The 21,981-nt window shown below is 42.3% G+C and overlaps 1 protein-coding gene across 1 annotated transcript in view; it reads left to right on the forward strand.

Annotated features, from left to right (window-relative positions):
• The window catches only part of Mrps28 (mitochondrial ribosomal protein S28), a 102,015-nt gene that overhangs the window by 5,828 nt on the left and 74,206 nt on the right, over positions 1 to 21,981 (forward strand). The window contains exon 2 of the mRNA XM_051158367.1: positions 13,140 to 13,321. Within this exon, the coding sequence (XP_051014324.1) occupies positions 13,140 to 13,321 (182 nt within the window). The remainder of the gene's footprint in view (positions 1 to 13,139; positions 13,322 to 21,981) is intronic.

Genomic DNA, 21,981 nt, shown 5'->3' on the forward strand with positions numbered 1-21,981 from the left:
TCAGGGTGTTGGTCCAGCTAGATTATGTTAGTGTCCTTTTTTCTGTATGGAATGGTGCCTTGTAGTCAGCCTTCCAGCAGGTGGCAGCCATAGGGAATGCTACTATATTGGGAAATTAACGTTGCTCTCTGCTCTTGGTTGATTGCTTCATCATGTTTACAGGGACTGTAAACATGTCACCATAGGTAAATAGAAGTCAGTCTTCCTGAATTCATACATAACCTCCTGTCCACAAAAAAGGAGGGGCTTAGGACTGGGGAGCTAGCTCACCGTGTAAGAGCTATGGTTGTGCAGGCATGAGGACCTGAGTTCAGATCCCACATACAAGGCTGCGCATGGCTGTGCATGCTTGTATCCCAGTGCTGAGGTGGCAGACACAGGAGGAGCACTGGAGTTTGCTGGTCAGCCAGTCTAGGTGAAAGACAGTAAGCTCTAAGTTAGCCACAGACTCTTTCTCAAGGAAATACGATGGAAGAGTGATAGAGGAAGACAGCCTCCTCCTTTGGCTTTCAGAAGCATGCGTGTAGATTCATGCATCTGTATACACCAGATACATTTCACATATACACAGACTTGCGGGGTGTGTGGAGTGATAATACACCTGTAATTCTAACACTACTTAGGAGGAAGAGACAGGAATATTGGGAATTCAGAGCCATCCTTGGCTATAAAACGAGCTTAAGACTAGCTTGGGCTACCTGAGATCTTGCAAACAAATAATAGATGGGTGCCTGGCACCTTGATAAATCTTGTAGGTGCCCAGTGGTCTAGGGCATGCTGCCATAGCCCTCACTCAGCACTGAGATGGAAGTGCATCCTGACTGCCGCCCATTTGAGAGGGACAAAAGAGGTTGATTGATGCCCACAGGATTGATGTTTCTCTGAGGTTATTCCCATGTGACCTTACATAAATTGGATTAGTTTTGTTCCCCAAAGTTTCATTTATTAGAAGCTTAGTCTCCAGTGTGGTCATGTGAGAGGTGGTGGTCTTGTAGACATGGAGCCTAGTGCAAGGGTAGTGTGTCATTAGATGTGCTGTCCTCAGAAGTAATGGCTATCACTATTGCACTACTCTACTTGGACCCTGCGAAGGTGAGCTGCTGGGAAAGCACTGGATCCTGAATCACTCCCTGTCATGACATTTCGTTTTTTTCCATGTGCCACCATATGATATGGCTGGAGAAGATCCTCTGTAGAGCCAGCACTCTGCTGTTTGGAGCTTTAGATTCTGAAACTAAGCTCAGTAAGTATTGTTTCTTTCTAGAAATTGTGTGTGTGTGTGTGCGCGCGCGCACATGTTCTTGTCTGTCCTGCACTCTAGGTATCTTTCTGACTCCACTTCCCTGTCTCTGGATTACAAAGACACTGCATGTGACTTTCTCCCTCTTGCTTCTGAAGACCAAACTTAGGTCCTTGAATTTGTGAGACAGGCACTCTGTAATGGCCAAGATTATTGATGATGATGATGATGATGATGAAGAAGAAGAAGAAGAAGAAGAAGAAGAAGAAGAAGAAGAAGAAGAAGAAGAAGAAGAAGAGGTGAATGGCAGCAGATACTGACAAAGGTGGAAAAAAGGAATGCACAACTCTTGGGCATATGCTCAAAGGGTCTACATCTTACTAGAGACACTGGCTTCCTCATGTTCATTGTTGCTCTATTCATCATAGCCAGAACTTAGAAATAGCCTGATGTCCATCAGCAGATGAGTGGATAATGAAAATAATGAAGGATAAGGGACTAACACTGGCTGCTTTATCTTCATTCTTTTTCTGTCAGAGAGGTCTTTTTATATCTCTCCTGTGCTTTGTCTTCTACTTTCCTGTCACGTTCCTTCAGAATTCCTGACCACCCAGCAAAACTATTTACTGTATTTATATAATCAACTTAAACCATTTCTCTTTCCAAACAAGATGCTACGTGGGCGTGCTGCTCAGAGTTCTGCCTACTGATTTTTGCCCCTGTCCCTCAGTTTTCCCTTGGTTCTACACTCTGTGTCACCTTTAGAAGGCTGTCCAAGTCTCCATTCTGCCACAGGACGGTTCCGGATACCACTGTATCTGTCAGCTCATACAGCCCGAGAAGTGAAACAGCTTGCGTGAGCACTTGGATCTGCTGTAAAATGTTCTCCTGTTCTGGATTGTCTTACTTAGGGTTTCCATTGCTGTGAAGAGACACCAAGACCAAGGCAATTCTTATAAAGAACAACACTTGCTTGGGGCTGGCTTACAGTTTCAGAGGTTTAGTCCATGAACGCCACAGTGGGAAGCATGGCAGCATGCAGGCAGACATGGTGCTGGAGAAGCCAAGAGTTCTACACCTTGATGCAGAGGCGGCAGGAGACTGTTTTTGCAGGCAGTCAGGAGCGGGCTCTGGATCACTTGAGCATATATATGAGTCCTTAAAGCCCTGTCCCCATAATGGCACACTTCCTCTCACAAGGCTACACCTCCTCCAATAAGACCATTCCTCCTAACAGTGCCACTTCCCATCACCAAACACAATCACACAACTATGTGGGTCCATTAGAAACTGGCAGGTTCGAGAGTAACTTGTAAGAAGGATAGAAATACAGAAAAATGTACTTGGTGCCTTTAGACGTCAGTGAGAACCACTAGTCATTGCGCTTCTACTAGGAGTAAGGGGTGCGTTTATATGGCCCAGACCACCAAACTCAGTTTCCCCTGTAGCGTAGTTCAGAATCGCTGCTGCTTACGCCGAGGTTCCATCAACAGAGTGATGGCTAACAGAATGAGTTGCACGTAGAATTCCCAAGGCTTAGATTATAGCATAAAGCTGGGGAGCTTACAGAGTGGTGAGCTGTGGGGGTTTTTACTATTAGATGTCAGATCAATAGTGGCATGGCAGGTGCTCAGGGCTCCTTGGTTTGTTCCAGCAATGACATTACATCTAGAACAGTAGCTATAGTTGGACTTACCACTAAGTTTTTGATAATAAATCATCATCCCACAAGACCCATGTGTTTTTTACAGGGCCATGTGGACAAGCTGAGTGGGAATGAGGTAGGGCCTCTGTACATGGGTCTACTGAGTCCTTTGTGCTAGCAGCAGTGGCTGCAGTCCCAGCAAGGAATGCAGAACTGCCTTTTGTTTACTTGGTAAGTAGGGACATTCGAGAGCAGTGCTTCTCAACCTTCCTAATGCAGTTTAATACAGTTCCTCATGTTGTGGGGACCCGCAACCATAAAATTACTTTTGTTGCTACTTCATAACTGTAGTTTTACTACTGTTATGAATTATAATGTAAATATTTTTGGAGGTAGAGTTTTGCCAAAGGTGTCATGACCCACAAGTTGAGAAACACTCACTGTTCTGGTGTCTTCTGATGCCTAGTATAGTCCTGTGTCCACAAATTAGAACCAGTGTTGAGATTTTGTCAGTTAACCAAGTGTATCTATTCCAGTTATACATTCTAGAATGAGAAGATAGCCGCAGAGTAGGTACATGGGAGAATTGAGTGAAAACACCCTTCATCTTATGGTCTCCAACAACCTCTGTTCTGACTGTTACAATTTTTCCCTTCAGGAATTAATGGCATCTTAGGTAATCTCTGAAACATTTGTTTTCTCTTACTCAGTGCACAGTTACCATTATCAATAGGCATAGCTCCCTTTGAGAAGGTGAGGAAGAGGCTTGAGAGTGTAAATAGTTAGCACACACAATAGTGCTTTCACCATGATACTTCCATACCCACGAGTATCTTATTTTTCTCCTGTTTTGCCTCCTACTCTCTGCTCTCATCTCCCAGCTTCTCCTGGATAGTTTCTTCCTCTCCCTAATGCTTTCATATAATGTGTGTGTGTATATATGTATGTGTGTGTGTATCTCTTTTATTTTTCTTTTCCCCACCCCATTACTCTCTTTCGTTTCCTCCTGTTAGGTACCTTCCTTCCAGAGACTCCCCTCTTTAGGTGTCAGGGCCTTGGAATGAGCTCCTAGTCATTTAAGAGATGGAAAGTTTGGAAATTGGTTCAAGTTTGGGGGCTGGGTCATGAAACTTACGAAAGTCACTTGTGACTCACACTGAGACTTCTTTTCATGAAATTGAGAGGTGTTTTGTTTTTTGTTTGTTTTTTTCATCCATTTCAATTCCAGGAACAGTATAACCAACCAACCTGAAAGGGCAGACTCTTTTGATAGTCACTGAGCTCTGAGACTGTGCAGACCCATTCTGCTGTCCCACAGAGCTTTGCCATGCCCTTTGAATCCAAGGAGCCCTTTTGAGAGCAGTTCCACTGTTAGTCTTGGCTCCTAACAGCGGCTAGAGGAGCCACGGCACCACATGCTCTTTCAATACTGTCGGTGTCTCTAGTCTTGGTGAGGGGATACTGTGAAGGGCAGGTGAACAGCTAATAAATAGGTAACCCACTCCAACATTCCATTCTCTCCAGGCCCTTTGAATACTTTAGCTGGACTCAGGAGGGGATTGCAACTTCATTTAGCATAGATTTGTTCAGTCAGACAAGCGGACTATTGAAAGTCACTGCCAGTCACTTGCACTGACATACTGTATCTACAGTCACCATGTTGCAAGCCCATCTTAATATACTGGACCTGGAACAGTGCTGTTTTCCTGTCGTTATGACCTGGTATGCGCAGAGTCAATGCCTACATGTCACTGCAGTGTCTGTTGATAGGAACTGACAGATAAGCTGGGCAGTGGTGGCACCTGCCTATAATCCCAGCACTTAAGAGGCAGAGGCAGAGGCAGGCAGATCTCTGTGAGTTCAAGGCCAGGCTGGTCTAGAGTCCAGGACACCCAAGGCTACACAGAGAAACCCTGTCTTGAAAAACCAAAAGAAAAACAAAACAAAACAAAATGAATTGACAGATATTATGGTTCTTGAGTGTAGCTTGGTCTATCATAAGACTTGTCCTTGAAAGTTTGCCTAGACTTCTTATTTTTTCTTTCTTTCTTTCTTTTTTAAAAATTTTATTAATTTATTCATATTACATTTCGATTGTTAGCCCTTCCCCTGTTTCCTCCCATTCTTCCCTCCCTCCCACTTCCCCCCTTCTCCCCTCCCCTATGTCTGTGATTGAGGGAGACCTCCTCCCCCTATATATGCTCTTAGAATATCAAGTCTCTTCTTGGCAACTTGCTATCCTTCCTCTGGGTGCCACCAGGTCTCCCCATCCAGGGGACATGGTCAGAAAAGGGGCACCAGAGTTCGTGTGAGAGTCAGATCTCACTCTCTACTCAACGGTGGAGAATATCATGTTCGTCGTTTAGGTCCTGGTAGGGGTTCGAAGCTTACTGCCTATATTCTCCTTGGCTGGTGCCTTAGTTTGAGGAGGACCCCAGGACCCAGATCTGCCTGTTATAAAGTTCTTCTTGTAGGTTTCCAGGACCCTGTGGGTCCTACTATTTCCCCATTCTTCCATGCTACTCTCGCCTAGAGTCTCAATAGGATGTCCTCTCTTCTGACCCACTTTTTTGGTAAGTAAAGTTTTTCATGGTACGTATCCCTTGGACTAGTGTTTTGATATAAGTGAGTATATACTGTTTGTCTCTTTTTGCTTCTGGGTGAACTCACTCATTATGATAATTTCTGGATCAATCCATTTGTCCCCAAATTTCAGGAATTCCTTGTTTTTAATAGCTGAGTAGTATTCCATAGTGTAAATGTACCACAGTTTCTTAGCCCATTCTCCTACTGAGGAACACTTAGGCTGTTTCCATGTTCTGGCTATTATGTATAAAGCAGCTATGAACATGGTTGAGCATATGTCCCTGTTGTGTGGTAGGGCATTTTCTGGGTATATTCCAAGGAGTGGGATAGCTGGGTCTTGAGGAAGCCCTATTCCCATTTTTCTGAGAAAGTGCCAGATAGCTTTCCAAAGTGGTTGTACTAGTTTGCATTCCCACCACCAATGAAAGAGTGTTCCTCTCTCTCCACATCCTCGCCAACATGTGGTGTCATTTGAGTTTTTTATCTCAGCTATTCTGATGGGTGTAAGATGGAATCTCAGTGTCGTTTTGATTTGCATTTCTCTGATGACTAGACTTCTTAACACAAGTTATCCTTAGAGCCTTTTGTATATATGTGCGTGTACTGTGCATGCATGTGTGTTTGTAGGTGTGTGACGTGAGCAAATGTGTGTGCATGCCTGTGGATACCAGAGGCTAACACTGGATATCTTTCTCAGTTGCTCTCTACCTAGCTTTTTGGGACAGAGTCTCACTGAACCTGGATTCACTGAATTCAGCTAGACTAGCTAGCCAGCAAACCCCAGGGACTCTGCTATGGAAATAGGAATTTTTTTTGCTTACGTGTATGTCTGTGTGAGTGTGTGTGCGTGCCTGTGGACGTCAGAAGAGAGCATTGGATTTGTAATGGAGCTGGAGGTACAAGTGGTTGTGGCACTCCTGATGGATTCTGGGAACTGAACTCAGGTCCTGGAGGAGCATCAAGCACTCTAGCTGCTGGGCATTTTCCCAGCTCATGTCCTTTTCTTGGTTAGCCTGACTAGAGTTTTATCAAAATCTTTTAAAGGAACAACATTTTCTTGTTTCTTTATTGACTTCTTGTTTTTAATTTTACTGCTTTCTTCTCAAATTTTAACTTTTCTTTCGTTTACTTTGTATTTAATTGGAGGTGGAAGTTTAGGTGAATGATTTCAGAGCTTTTTCAACATTTATAACATGCAAATTATATTTTAATGTTATAATATTCAAATCATTGTTTTTATTGCATGGTACATAGTTGATGAGCTCTGCTTTTATTTTATATAACTTCAAGGTACTTTTATAGTTTTCTTGAAAGTTCTGCTTTGTCTTTTGTGCGTGGAAAGAAATATGCAGTTTACTGTTCAAGTACTAGCTGATTTTTTTCTTTTTTTCTTTTTTGTATTTTATTTTATTTTTTTAATTTTTTATTAATTTATTCTTGTTACATCTCAGTGGTTATCCCATCCCTTGTATCCTCCCATTCTTCCCTCCCTCCCATTTTCCCCTTATTCCCCTCCCCATGACTGTTCCTGAGGGGGATTTCCTCCCCCGTATATGCTCATAGGGTATCAAGTCTCTTCTTGGTAACCTGCTACCCTTCCTCTGAGTGCCACCAGGTCTCCCCCTTCAGGGGACATGGTCAAATATGAGGCACCAGAGTTCGTGTGAAAGTCATACCCCACTTTCCACTCAACTGTGGAGAATGTTCTGTCCATTGGCTAGATCTGGGTAGGGGTTTAAAGTTTACCGCCTGTATTGTCCTTGGCTGGTGCCTTAGTTTGAGTGGGACCCCTACTAGCTGATTTTTGAACCCTCTCTTTAGTTTAATTCTGTTGTGGGCTGAGATAAAATACCGTATGATTACTCTTCCTTCTCTCCCCCTGCCATCCCTTCTCTCCCGTCTCCCCTCTCCTCTGCCCCATCTTCCTTTCTGTGCGATGCAAATGTTAGGCAGCACTCTACCAGCGTCTGCACATCCAGCTAAGCACTGCTTAAGTCTGTGAAGGTGTGTATGGCCGAGAAGTTAGCCTGACATGGTGAGTATTCCACGTGAGCTTGAAAACAATATACTTTCCTGCTGTGGCATGAGACCACCTAAGCGAGTGGTCTCGTTCACTTGAGCAGTTGTGGTGCTGAGCTCACCCGGGTCTTTACCACGCTCTGTCTGTTTCTAATAGTGGGTTGTGTTGGAGTCGCTGAGTGCAATCGAGGCTTGCTCCAGTTGCCCTGTAGTTCTGTCAGCTTTGCCTCACATGTTGGCTTTCATGGTTATGTTAGGTCTGCTGTTTACTCTGTCACAGATGCATAGGCTTGCTGCATTGTCATAGAGAATCGATCCCTGTGTCATTGATGAACTTGTTGTTCATGAACAAGCTGTTACCTGTTAGGTAGATTCATGAAGGAAGAATAGGGGAAATTGAAGTTACTTTTTACATTCTTGCTCCTTTTCCAGTGTTCTTCTTTTTTTATTTAATCTAAGTCTCTAACCTGTACAAATTTCTTTCTCTCTAAAGAATTTTTCTGAACCTTTCTTGGGAGGCCTGCTGGTAATATATTCCCTCTATTATTATTATCATTATTAGTATTATAATTATTATTGTATTCTAGGAGCGCCACCAGTCCTAACAAACGTACCTCCAGAAACTCCCAAATGTTCCCTGTTGGGGTTATTATTCTGGTTAATTGGTAAAATTGGGTAATGACTGATTTTGTAAGAAATTTAAATTACTTTAAAAATTTTGGGGGGGAGTGCTTACCTCTAGGCACCTATATAGGTCCCTCAAGAGGAATTCTAGAGGTTCTTGTGTCAGTTGGACAGAAGCAGAGGCACAGTAGCCTCCTAAGGAATGGGAATGACCTGAGCAGGGAAAAGGGGGTTAATAGCTCAAACAGCAACCCTACATGAAAAGATAGGGGTTTTATGCCACATGGTAATGGGCTTTTTTGGCTGACTTTCTTAGCATATGCTTTCTCCTTGATTGTGTGTCACATGTAGCTCTACAAAGAACTTCATGCATCCTATGTCTCATTAGCATCTTAAATCTCCACCCAGGCGTTTTGTGTCTTAGTGCTATAGTGAGTCACAGGTCACCTTCTGAGGCTAGAGTGCTTTTGTACCTGTGCCGGGGCCCAGGCAATTGTACTTGACTTCCACTGGGGTTTCTAGCCTTCCTCTTTGCCTGAAGGTTTTGCTTATAGTTTAATTTGTACATCTGGGTAAAATCTGGCCTCACTGTGTGTCCTACTCTGCTGCCTTAGTACTCATCTGCTAAGCAAAGTAGTTGAACTATTTTATGTTCTTGTTTCTTTCAGCACTAGTAACGTTTGATTTAAAGCTACATATTAAATGTCCTCATAAACATAGTGTTGTTGCATATACACTATATATTAATTATTAAAATGATATATATCCTTTGTATTCTAGGGTTTTTATTATAAATAATGTAAAGAAAAATAGTTCTAGATTAAAACTATTGCACTTAGTACTTGGTGTAATTTTGGGGGATTTGTGGCTGTGTACTAGCACTAGACATGTTTATGTTTGTGTTAATACGCATAGGCATATATACAGTGTGTCATAAGCTATCAGTTAGATACCAGCGTTTACTGAAATCTTATGTAGACTTATGTAATAAAACTCAGATTTATAAAAGTAACTTCCTCTGGTATAGCTTGCATACTGCTGACAAAGCTTTGTAATCAATTAACAAAAGTTGTCATTTCATCGATTAGAATCCTTTTTGACTGCCAACTCCTTACAGATGTTTAAGCCACTGCTCCTGCGGACAGTACAAGAAAGACTCTTCATACTGAACTGTGAAGAGGTGCTGCTTTCAGCAGCTGTTGGGACCCTAAGCCTTTGTTGTCACATTGCTTTAACTGTACGTCCCTCTGCTCTCCACATAGTTCATATTAAGGCACTTGTTTCCCTCTGTGACCAAATACCTGAGAAGCAGCAACAGCTTAAGGACATACGTGTTATTATTGGCTCATACTTTGAGTGGGTACTGCAGCTGACAAAGACGTCTGTGGCACAGTGGCAGATGGCTCAGTGGTGGCAGGAGTGTGCATATGGGACCTTCCACTTCCCTTCATATGGCAGAATAGAAACAGAGAGCCTACCAGAAGTGGACTGGCCTGCTAGAACCTTCAAGGCCTTCCCCCAGTGACCTACTTCTTTCAGCAGCATTCCACCTCCCAGAAGTTCCAGAGCGTTGTAAAGCAGCACCAGTAACAGTAGACACTTGACACTCAGACCACAGTGGTGTTCAGCAGTCAGTTTAGATTTGAGAAGTGAGTGAATGGAAGGGGTGCTGTTCCCTGCGTCTGAAACCCCTTCACCTTTCCTCCCTTTTTATCTAGGTAGTTCTCTCCACTTTTCAGTGTTCTAAGAAAGAAAAAAGTACATTATCATAGGCATTCAGAGCTCCATAACAACTTTTCCTATCCTTTTTTCTGAGACAGGTTTTCACTCTATAATCTACTGTACTGTGGAACTCACTTAGTTGCTTAGTCAGATATTGAACTCATGACATTGCTCTTGCCTTGGCCTCTGTATTAGCTGAAGTGACAGGCGACTTGAGTTGGTGTGCCAAACTCTCTAACCAATCTTTAAGGAAGAAGCTGCCCCAGGATACCTGCCTTCCTCCTGACCACGGTGAATGAGCTTTATGGTGGCGTTTTCTGTCACTCACTGAGTTCTGTGGAGCAGACCAGCAGTTAACAGTGTGTCCAGCATGCAGGGAGCCAAGTGTGGCTTCAGACACTTTACAAACAGGACATCCTGTTGTCAGAATGTATTGTAGGACTTGCCACATTTGATATTTTTAGAAATCACTTGTGACAAGTAGATGAATATAGCTTGGCTTGGACCCTAGGAATTCAGAGATGGTCCTAGACTGTAGTTTTTATCTGATTATCTAAAATGACTTCCAAAGTCAGTGAGTGATGATGAACACTCACTGTGTAAGAACAAGTTTAGGTGTTGACACAGGAGTGTGGTGCTTGCAGTAAAATCCTTCACTCATTGAAAACACATTTGCCCCGTTGTATGCTCGAGGATGTTTTTGTGCGTAAATGTGATAAAACCAAAAGTAACAGAAGAGAAAGAAATATCTAATTTCCATTTGATTTAAAAATAATTATACTTTTAGAAGACTGTATAATGGAATAAATATTTTAAAAGATTTACTAAAAAACTCAAGGGAATTAATTTATTTTTACCTATTAGTGTGTGTGTGTGTGTATGTCTCTCTCTGTGTATGTGTGTGTGCACGTGTGCGTGTGTGCGCACAGCTTGCCTATGGAGGTCAGAGGGCAACTTGCTGGAGCTCTCCTAAGTGGCTTTCAGGAATTGAACTCAGGTGCTCTTACCCACTGAGCCATCTTGCTAGCTCAAAGGAATCCATATTAAACAGACACACTGTTTTCTGAGGGAGAAGTGCTATTCCACATTGCTCTTATCCCAGGCATCTCATATGGTTATGAAGGAGATTGTAGGTTTTAGGAATAGGCTGTAAATGGATGTTTAACTTTGTCTCTTGTTTTCTGGGGCTGCAGCTCTAATGAGTCAGCCAAAAGAAAATTAAGAGAAGAGAAAACCTGGTAGGGGTCAGCACAGAAATGGAGTAATAGAAAGTAAGGGAGTGTGGGTGGGGACCCTCTTAGCTACAAGCACTGTGAGGCCCACATGGCTGCCTCTCTGGTCTTCCCAGCTGCTCTGGTGGTGGCTGCCGTGGGTGGCTTAGTGGCTTTCAGCAGAGGAACGTAGTGGCTGCCTAGTGTCTTCCCCATGGCCCCCTTGGTGTGACTGTTCTGTCTCTAGATTGCATTTAGGGCTGAGTGGTGTTGAGCCTCTAGGACAGTGGTTCTCAGCCTGTGAGTGTGACCCTTTGTGTGTGGGGTCACCTAAGGTTGCCTAAGACCACAGGAAAACATAGGTATGTGTATTATGATTCACAGCAGTAGCAACCCTACAGTTCTGAGGTAGCCATGGGAATAATTTTATGCTTGAGGAACTGTATCAAGGGGCAGCAGTTTTAGGACGATTGATGAACACTGCTCTATGATGTGCTTTCCATGTCCCTGTGCAACACCTGCTGTTTAAAGTACTTTGCTGAGGAGTTTTAATATTGTACTTTGAGGAGTCCCAGGCTGCTGGGATGCGTTCCTGGCCACCCTGATGTCCAGATCTACTGATACAGCTTTGGTTTATATTGACCTTCTGGCTAAGGAGTCCTTCCTGTTGTGTTATTTCCTGCTGGTGTAGATCATCCCCGGAAACTGCCCCCATCCCAGCTTTAGCACCTGAGGGACTCAGCATCAGTCAAGTGTCTTGCTCATAAAATTGTGGCCCATGAACCAAATTCTACACCTTAAGCATGTTTTGCCTTATTTATAAAATGGAGTGTGTATTTGTTTTCTTTTTCAACGTGTATGCATTTGAGAAAGGTGGAGTGGTGCCTCTTCCCACCAGCCTGGCCTCTTGCTCTCCCAGGGACCCTCACAGGGCCAGGCAATTGAGTTTATAATCCTCAGGGTAACACATTAAACTTCTGAGGGGCTGGAGAGATGGCTCAGCGGTTAAGAGCACTGTCTGCTCTTCCAGAGGTCCTGAGTTCAATTCCCAGCAACCATCTATACTGGGATCTGATGCCCTCTTCTGGCCTGCAGTTGTACATGCAGATAGAAAACACACACACACACACACACACACACACACACACACACCTTAAAAGTAAGTAAGTAAAAATGAAATCAGATTCTGTTAGAAGTGTTACAAGTGTAGTTGTGTAATAGAGACGTGTGCCACTGAATGACTAATAATCCTTGCGTAACATGTAAAACTCATTCATAATTCGAGGTAGGTAGAGTTTGATCAAATTATTAATATTCCTCTGTGATTTGCTCTCACAAATAGAAAACTTGTACTTACTGCACCAACATCTATATACGCATTCCATATTCAAATTAAAGATGACTAGAAAACACATTTATATTCACAGATTTCTGAAGAAGCTTCTCTGAAAAATAGTTGTTAGAATAAGAAAATACTTTGGTAATACCCTGTACCCACCTTTGCAGCAGACACTTTCAGAAAGACTCCTAGAAAGAGTGCAGCACAAAATAGTGAGAGGCTGCTTTAACTTTGGAGTTTATGCAGAAAAAAAGACAAACCCAATTTGTTAAAATTATTTTATAGCAAGAACTCATGACTGTGATGAAAGCCCGTATTCCTTTCAATCTGAATAGCCACTCATCTGTTTTAAGTGGGATGACTCTCTGGACCAGGCAGTTCTGGTCAGTTCTGGGAGTGAGGTCAATGTGCTCTCCCTGGATATGCTTTGAGATCCCAGCTTCCGACAGCGCCACCATCCATCCGTGCTCTTCTCACCTCTGGACTTGTGAGAGTCATTCTGGCCTCGGCACCCTGCCCTCCTCTATGTGGCCCTTCCCTCTGGTTCTTTTGTGAAAAGGAAAGGGAGGAGGAAGAAGTGAAAGAGTATAACTGTTTTTCGGAGCAAAGTTCCACTCTTGGTCTTGATTAATTCTGCGCAGTGTGAGTGTATAGCAGATTGGTTTTGTGAAGTTTTCTCTTTAAGTCCCTGTTAAACTTACCCTCATCTGTTTGATGGATTTCATATATATAAATATTTCTTTTCATTTTTAGGAGTCTCCAAAAGCTGTGGAATCCTTTGCCTCCATGCTGAGACACTCTCCGCTGACACAGATGGGACCTGCCAAGGACAAACTGGTCATTGGACGGATCTTTCATATCGTGGAGGATGATCTCTACATAGATTTTGGTGGCAAATTTCACTGTGTATGTAAAAGACCAAATGTGGATGGCGAGTAAGTAGAATCATTTCCAAGTGACTTTAAAGTATTCATTGGAGTAGAGAAATGACTGTCAATAAGTTGATTGTTCTGCAGTCATAAGGACCAGAGCTCCAACCCTGGACCCCAGGTGTGGTCCATGTTCCATAATCCCAGTGCTGGGGAGGCAGAGACAGGTGCATCCTTAGGGTTCCCTGGCTAGCCACTCTAGCCAACCTGGGGAGCGTGGGGCCAGTGAAGAATACAAGATAGACAGTGTCTAAAAATGACATCCAAGCCTGGCAGTGGTGCTGCATACCTTCAATCCCAGAACTTGGGAGGCAGAGGCAGGCAGACCTCTGTGAGTTTGAGGCCAGCCTGGTCTACAGAGAGAAACCTTGTCTCAAAAAACAAAAAACAAAAAAAGAAAAGAAAAAAGACACCCAATGTTGAGATGTTGACTTCTGGTCTCCATACACATGGGAATGCATGTGTTCCCCCCAAACATGTGTCTGTGTGTGCATATACACAGTATTCATAAAGGTTGATGTGCCTGAAAGAATTTTTGAACACAGGTGATTTTTAAAAATTTACTGTGTTCTTTGACAATTTCATACACACATATGGTGCACTTTGGTTATTCTTCCCTCCCTTCCATCCTTATCAACTGGGCCCTTTCCCAGGTTGATGTCCTTTCGGTTTGCTGTATTTAAGTTAACCAGGTCCATCTGTATGACCAGTGGGTTTTAACCACACATTGGAGCCTGGGAGGGTCACTAGTGTGTACAGATCACAGCTGACACGTTCCCCACCCTGCATCTGATGTAGCAGACAGTTGTTGTTACTGAAGTCTTGTGGAGGAGCAGGTGTGAATATATATCCTCTAAAGCTGTTCCTCAGACACCCGACACCTCCCTCAGCAGAAGCAGTAGTGCCTTTTTAATTAGTAGACAGCGCACTTATAATTTTCAGAGGAAATGCAGTTATGTTTCACGCAAAGGAGGTCTCTCGTCTCCATTTATATCTTCTTGCTGTCAGAGAGGGACACAGCCTAGTTGTAGTGGCCTGTTATTCTTCCTGGTTGACCTGCTGTGGCAAATAGCAAATATGACCATCATAAGAAGATACCTTTACAGGCAGCTCTGCTGATATTACTTCTCAGTAGATAGTTCCGTATTCAGTCAAACACGTTGTAACTTCCAAATACCCGAGATCCTTCTACTCTTCCTTTCTGAGGCATGGTCTTATTGTATTGCCCACACTGGCCTGGAGCTTGTCCTCCTGCTCCTGCCTGCCTCCCAAATGCTAGGGCTATAGGTATGTACAGCACTTTGGGCTCATTTTCTATAAGGATGGACTTTCATTAATATTTCAGTGGTTGGTCTTTTTTAATTTAATTAAAATTTTACAACATGTGTTTCACCACTGTCAGTTTGTTAAACATAATATTTCAAAATGCCTTCAGAATTTCTTGAATAGAAAGTTTCAGAATTATAGATTTGATTCTTGTTCCTTATTTGTTAAATGGCAAATTTTTAAGTGTCAGTATAGTATGTTTTGAATTGTCTTTAAATTGAATTTAAATGGTTAAATGTTAAAGTCTGTTGCAATATTTATTACTTCATAGCATTTCATTTAAAACTGTCCACAGACCACATGAATACACATTCCTACAGAAATGACTGCATGTAGCTCCACGTCCGTCTGTTTTTCAAAGTGAAAATGTCTACTTAAAAGTCTTTTGAGGGAGAGGGATGAGCAGTTTACAGTGCTTTTGCAAATAAGATGTCTAGTTTTTAGAGCAGTTGCTGTTTTCATGTCTTCCCTCTCTCCCTCCCTCCCTCCTTCCTTTCTCCCTCCTGTCTGTATTTCAGAGTTAAATGTGTACATGTCTTGGTTTTGTAGTCACCTGCAGTAGCTATCTCTCTTGTTTGCACAGACCAGAGGTAGTATCCAGTTACCTTTAGAAATACCTAGTTACGTTCTCAAGCACTTACAAAGTCATAGGTTTATGAGTGAAGGTCCTGAAGAGGGTGGTGCAAGGCTGATATGCTCACTGGTGTGTTCATCTAGTCACTTACACTCCTGGACACTTCAGGGCGCCGGGCACTGTCGACAAGAATAGTGAAAATCACCATTTTCTATCCTTGCAAAATAAAGATTCTACCTAAGGAGTGGGAGGGGAATAGATAGTAAATAAGCATATAAATCATTTAAAATAGAACTAACTCTACAAGTGGAAAGGTGACAAAATGCAGATGAGTAGAAATAACAGCAGTTAGAAAAGCCGCCCCCCCCCCCCACACACACTCACAGCCTGTATTGACAGAGATGTGAAATGCTTTCAGAGGACCTTGTTTAAAATGATAAGTGGAAACTGAAGCTTAACCTCTGTTCCCAATTCTGTGGACGAGAGTGATAGGTCTAAATGTGCCCAAGGAGCAGTTCAGTTTAGTCATTGTTTAGCTCAAAGAGTCTGATTATTGTCTTCTGCTGCTTACAATACATAGCAGGGTTTTAAAGAGAGAAACTGTTAGGATGTTCTTCGTCTAGATTTTATTGTACCATAAGGGTTTCTACTGTCCATAGAGAATTAAATCTCTTGGTTTGTATGTGTAGAAATGTGTAGGTTTTTCCTAAAAGCCTTCAGTTTACTATAGGTCTACAGATGTGTCTGCCACTTTGAAAGTACTGTAGGAGAGTTTAAGGCCAATGTAGTTATTATTTGTGTGCAAAACATGTGGGTGGGAGCTTTCAAACAAACACTGACCTAACCTCTGTCACTCTTACGGGGAGTAGGTAAGGCTGAGGTCAGGCCTGGCAGTGCCTCACCTCTGTGCTCCCTGTATCGCCACACAGATCATGTAGCTTGCTACATTTATGGGTTTGAGAGGTCTTTGCATCCTGCCCCCCCCCCCCAACCTTTCATTCAGGTGTTTGTGTGTATTTGAATTTAGGACAACTAAAGAATGGGAAGATACAGTGACAGATAACTAAAATCAAGTTAAATGTAAGTTTAGATATATGTCTAACTTCTTTAACATTATTTTAGGAAATATATTTTATGGTGTTTCAGACTTAGAAAAAATGGTAGGAATTGAAAGTCATTCTGTTTACTTTAGTATTCCCATGAGCTGAGCAGCCTTTACTAAGCTCCATAGTGGTTGCTTTGCTTTCTTTGAGCTGTTAGCTTGATTCTTAAGACAGGGTCTCACCTGTAGCCCAGGTTGGCCATCATCTTCTGCTTCAGCCACCCAAATTCTGGTGTTACAGATGTGTGCCCCCAAGCCTGGATTTAGCTTTTTTATTTTAATACTGATATGTGAGTCATATTTTAAATACATGATTTCCAACCAAAAAGTCCTTTTGCAGAAAGGTTTCAGGGGTAGTTGGGGAATAGAAAATGCTAAGAAAGCAGGACCTCCTGCTCTCAGTGCTGCTGAGTCTGCCTTCTGGGGGTCAACCTGTGCTGGTCCGCTCTTGCCCACTGAGCCCCATAATATCCTTTCCATTGTTCTCTTCAGTGTTAATTCTTTGTCTGTTTGGTTGGCTGGTTGGGTTTTGAGGGTGTTATTATTAAAGTAGCTCAGGGTGACCTTGAACTCACCATCGCCTTCTGTGCCTCAGCCTCCTCAGTACTGAGATCACAAGCATGAGTCACCATGCCAAGCCATGAAAGCTAATTTTAATGTTTTGAAAGACTCCAGAGTTTGATTTTTCTAAAGAACTGATTGAGCAAGAACATTTGAAGGTTGAAAAACAAAGCTAAGAGCGACTTTGCTCACCCATAGTCCAGCACTGAGGCAGAAGGTCATGTCAGTCTGGGGTCCATAGTAAGTGCCAGGCCAGCCTGGGGACACAGAGTAAGACCTTCTCTTAAACTCTCCCACCCATACTTACACACAAAAGATGAGTAAAAGACTGTAAAATTTGGAAGTATTGCTTTGTAGATGTCTTTCTCTTTGGTGGCCCTTACAGGGCCAGTGATAGGCATAAGTTGTACAGTATAGGCGTGGCAATGAAAGAAGGTGGGGCAGAGCTCCACAGTGGCTCCTTCTTCAAAGAGAAGGCGGGCTCTGTGTCGGTGTGTTTAAGTTGATTGGCTTTTGCTTCTCATCCTTATAGCATATCTGTTTGTTTTGTCTGAGTCTCTGCTTGTTTTTTCTTGACCAGAGAGCTCCTGAGATCTAGACAAAGTACTGTTTTCAGTGTGTTCCTACTCTCTTTTCTTTCTTCCTTTCTTTCTTTCTTTTCTTTCTTTCTTTTAAATATTTTTTCTGTTATATGCACATATGTGCACACAAATGAACAGATTTGTCCCAATGTGAATAGCTCACAAGAAACAGAATATAGAAAATATCACTGCTATTGTCCAAATGAACGAAATGATTCTCTGGGCATACTGTGCTGCAGTTACACAGTTAGTAATTGACAGCAGAGTCAGCCTGGTGCTCTGTGTTAATCCAGGGCCCATGAGGGTTTTCTGCCTGACTTCGCTGCCTTCCAGATCATGAAGCATACGATCACTCACACGTCACTGAAACTGAAACAGTTTCGCCTATGCAGCACTTTTCTACCAGGGACACTGAAAGCAGCGTGTTAGTGAGAGGGAGATGCAGATCTGCTAAGGAGTACGGGGGCGTTTGTTGCAGTATGCTGCCATGCTGGCTGTGCTGGCTATGGTTGCTGTGCTCTGAATGAGGAGTGTGTGACCTGAGATTCAAATGTTGATTATATCTTAGAAAGTTGAGCTACTGGGAAGGGTGCTTCCCTCGTGAGGGGCAGTAGAGCTTCTGTGCAAGAGGCCCTGAGAGTTTCCTGACCCTTCTACGAGTTGAGGATACAGAGGTCCAGGACTTGGCCTTCATCAGACACTGACTCAGCTGCTGCCTTCCTGGACTCCCTAGCTTTTGGAACTGTGAGAAATGGTTGCTGTTGTTTGTAGGCTACCATTTTTCTGATGCTTTGTTGTAGCATTCTGAACTGATTAAGACAATGGTATTCCACATTTTGATAGTGTCATTGCCAGTAATGTAATGAATAGTGGGCCCAGGCTTTTTAGGGTGAATCAAGATTGTAGTTTTACTGAAGTCAGTAGCAACAGGAATTGGTTATGTTTAACATTGATTGCTAGAGGCAGCATGCCTCATGCTAGTTAGAGATGCAGTTTATTTGGCAGGGAACAGAAGTCTGTTGATACACATGCAATACTTAATTTTTAATTCTTTAGTGCTTTTTATAGGATGTAACATCTTTGAACTTCATTGGGCCTAAAACTTAGTCTTTTATGCTTTTTTATGTCCCAATGTCCAACTTACAAATATGAACTTACACTTTTATAACCTCACAGTTATATAGAATTATGCTCAGGAACTAAGTACTAAGTAAGCCCCCAGTTCTGTAGGTTTTTTTTTTTTCTCAACTCTCTTTTTCTGCCATATTGTCCATTTCTGCTCTCTCAGATCCTCTACATTTTCCTTCATCATTGTGCTGAAACCTGAAATTGGTCACCAAATCTGTTGTGCTTGAATAAGAACAGCTACTGAGTAAGGACCTAACGGCCTTTCCTGTGTGTGCACTTCAGCACATGAGCTTCCGCATGCATTGTGACAGCTTCTCAACTCTGTTAGCTGTGCTCTCTTTGCCTTCTGGGACTACTTGGTGCCACCAAATAACTGATGAGTGAAGTGTAGCTGGGGTGGGGTTTTGCCTCTGTTCTCGGATGCCCTTGACAGGGGTTGTCACATAGGAGGGCATTGTCTGTTGAGGCAGTCAAGGTGCTGAGTGTCTGGGACATGAGCATTTGTCATGGTAGAAATCTTAATGCCTTCAATAGAACTGAAGTAGGGAAAATAAGGTGGAATTATCAGATTCTAGATTGTATTTGAAGCAGTGAAGATTCTTACAGTGAACTTGTAAGTCAATGATAAAATTCCTTTAAAAAATTATTAAGCCTAAAGAATAGCTTTATGATATTGATGAGTTTCGTTACTTTGGAATATGCTTTTAAAACATTTATTTTTAAACAAACAGGGCATAGTATAATTTTTCATTGAGTCCAGCAAACTTTTAAGTGTGTAGGTATTAGAGTAGTGGTTCTCAACCTGTGGGTCATGATCTCCTCGGGAGTTGAATGGCCCTTAAGGGTTACCTAAGACCATTGGAAAACACAGTTACCTGTATTATTCATAACAAGAGTCATAACTAGAAAAATTACAGTTATGAAGTAGCAGTGAGAATCATTTTATGGCTGGAGATCAGCACAACATGAGGAGCTGTGTGAAAGGGTCATAGTGTGAGGAACGCTGAGAAGCATTCATGTTCATTCTTTTGATTCCCTTCCTCAGGAGTGGAGATTAGGGGCAGTGTCCCATTGCCTGTGTCAGGGGGGGCTATTGTTGCTGAAGTGAGTGAGGAAGGGTGAGTGAGAGCAAGAGGCTTGGTCCCCAGCTGAGAGAGCCCACATCTCCTGGGAGCCTAGGCATTTTAGTCACTCTGGGTTAAGGAGAAGTGATGAGAGAGGTGGCAGGTGGACAGGATACAGGTTTTCAGGAGTATACATGCTGCTTGAATGTGGCTTCATTTTGAAGGTGGCAAATAGCCACTAAAATATTCTAACATGGATCACACTTATGTTTGAGTGACATCATTCTTGAAGAGTTATGGAGTGTTTACTGAAACACTAGAGGAAACATGCTAGAGTTAGATCGTTGAGGAAACTACTAGAAAGAAATGGTGGCAGTGTGACTAAAGCCTGAGGGTGGGGAAAGCAGAATGGCCTCAGCAAAGTAGGGAAGAGACTGGTCTTGTTCGCTGACTAGTAATGCAGGAGGCAGAGGGTGGGGTTTGCACAGTATTCCATTTCAGATGTGACTTTCGAGGTAGAGGTGAGTGGGGTTGTGTTGGGAGGTAGAGCAAAAGGGTGTTATTTTTGACATTTTTGTCTCTTTGTTCACATTAAGATTGGTTTGATTCTTTCATTTTAATCCTTGGGCATTCAACTTCTGTTTAGTTACCAGGCAAGGAACTCTTCTGTCTTTACCAAAATACAGAATCTCCAAGGATCATCAATGCTTACTGTTTTACCAAAGTCTCCGAACCTTTTCATTTCATTGTTACATTTTCACTTTTCAGGGATTGCAAGCATTTCTTAAAATCCTACAGCTCAGTTGTATAAGTAAAAAATCCTTTTATTTATTAATGTGTAAATGAGGGTTGTGTCTCTTACTGCATTATCTCTACTCTGGCATCTCTATCACAACACACATGATTGACAGCTCTGAAAATCGAAGAGTTTCAAAACAAGCATGATTGGCAGCTCTAAGGTAACTTGCACGTGCCCTGAATGTTATTTGTACTTTTGTTTGACACTGGGGTGGAGTAAACAAGGTAATTTCCCAGTCTTTGTTTCTATTTCAGGTTATGAAATATATAGGGTCAAATAGACAGTGGAATATATAGTGAATGTTTCAAAGACTCAAGTTTTCAAGGTGTATTATTGGCAAAGAGAAAATAAAAATTTCAATTGAGTATTTCAGAAAAGATAGAACACACTTTGAAAGTATCTCTATTTTTGCCTAGATTGGTGACTTAGACTTCTCTATGAGGTAGTTCTTCAATACATCTTTGATAGTTTAAAAGGAAAAGAGTGCATTATATTTAACTTTTTTTTTTGAGACAGCGTTTCTCTGTGTAACAGCTCTGCCTGTCCTGGAACTCACTCTGTAGACCAGGCTGGCCTCAAACTCACGGAGATCCACATACCTCTGCCTCCCAAGTGCTGAGATGAAAGGTGTGTGCCACCACCGCCCAGCTATTATATGTAACTTTTAGATAAAAGACAAGTTATACAAATTCTATGTTTACAAGTGGTCAGATTGTAAATTATGATATTTTCTAGAAATGTCCGAGTTGTGGAACTATGTGGTGTAGACTGTGCATAGTATTAGGAAGCTTCAAGTTTTTCCTGGTTGGGATGCATGTCATAGAAACTGCTGTTAGATCTTGCTCTGTAGGCTTGGTTGTTACAGGGTCTGTTTTCGTTGCCAGCAGAACTGATTGCTTTGTAGTCATTACCTGTGTGCCACCCTCTCGGCAGAGATGGTCAGAAGAAGTGTGTGGTCACTTTCTATGCCATGTCAGGACTGCATAGATCAAGAGCAAGTCTGCCTATGGCTTGGTGTGGCGTCTCTCAAGGAATGCAAGCCTTTACGTGCTCGCATGAAAGACTCGACGTTAGACCCTCAGTAGGATGGAGGAGGAAAGTCAGGTCTTCACTCCTGCATTTGGCTCAAGAGGAGAAGTTCCAAATACCAAAGCTGTTTTAGTAGAGGATATGGGTTCTGTTGTAGCTGGTGTAATTTGTATTGATTCATTGCTGCTTGGTAACATCTAGAGACTTGGGCTAGCACTTCAGCACGTATTTTGTAATTTGGGGTTTTTATAACATAAACAGTGCCTCACAGTTGTTGAACATTCCGTCTATGTGTGCAAAAATGAATAAAATTTCATGCATTATTTTCTTAAACCTTTTTAAAATTATTCTATGATTAATACTGTTAAAAAAAAAAACACTGAAGAAACTAAAGCTGGCATATTTTAAATAACTTACCCCAAGGCTTTGGCAAATAAGGAAGCATAAGGTATAAGCTATACCTGAGGTAGCTCCTTCATGGCCATCTTTGCTACTTCATGAT

Source organism: Acomys russatus, chromosome 2, assembly GCF_903995435.1.
Source record: "Acomys russatus chromosome 2, mAcoRus1.1, whole genome shotgun sequence".
NCBI lineage: Eukaryota > Metazoa > Chordata > Mammalia > Rodentia > Muridae > Acomys > Acomys russatus.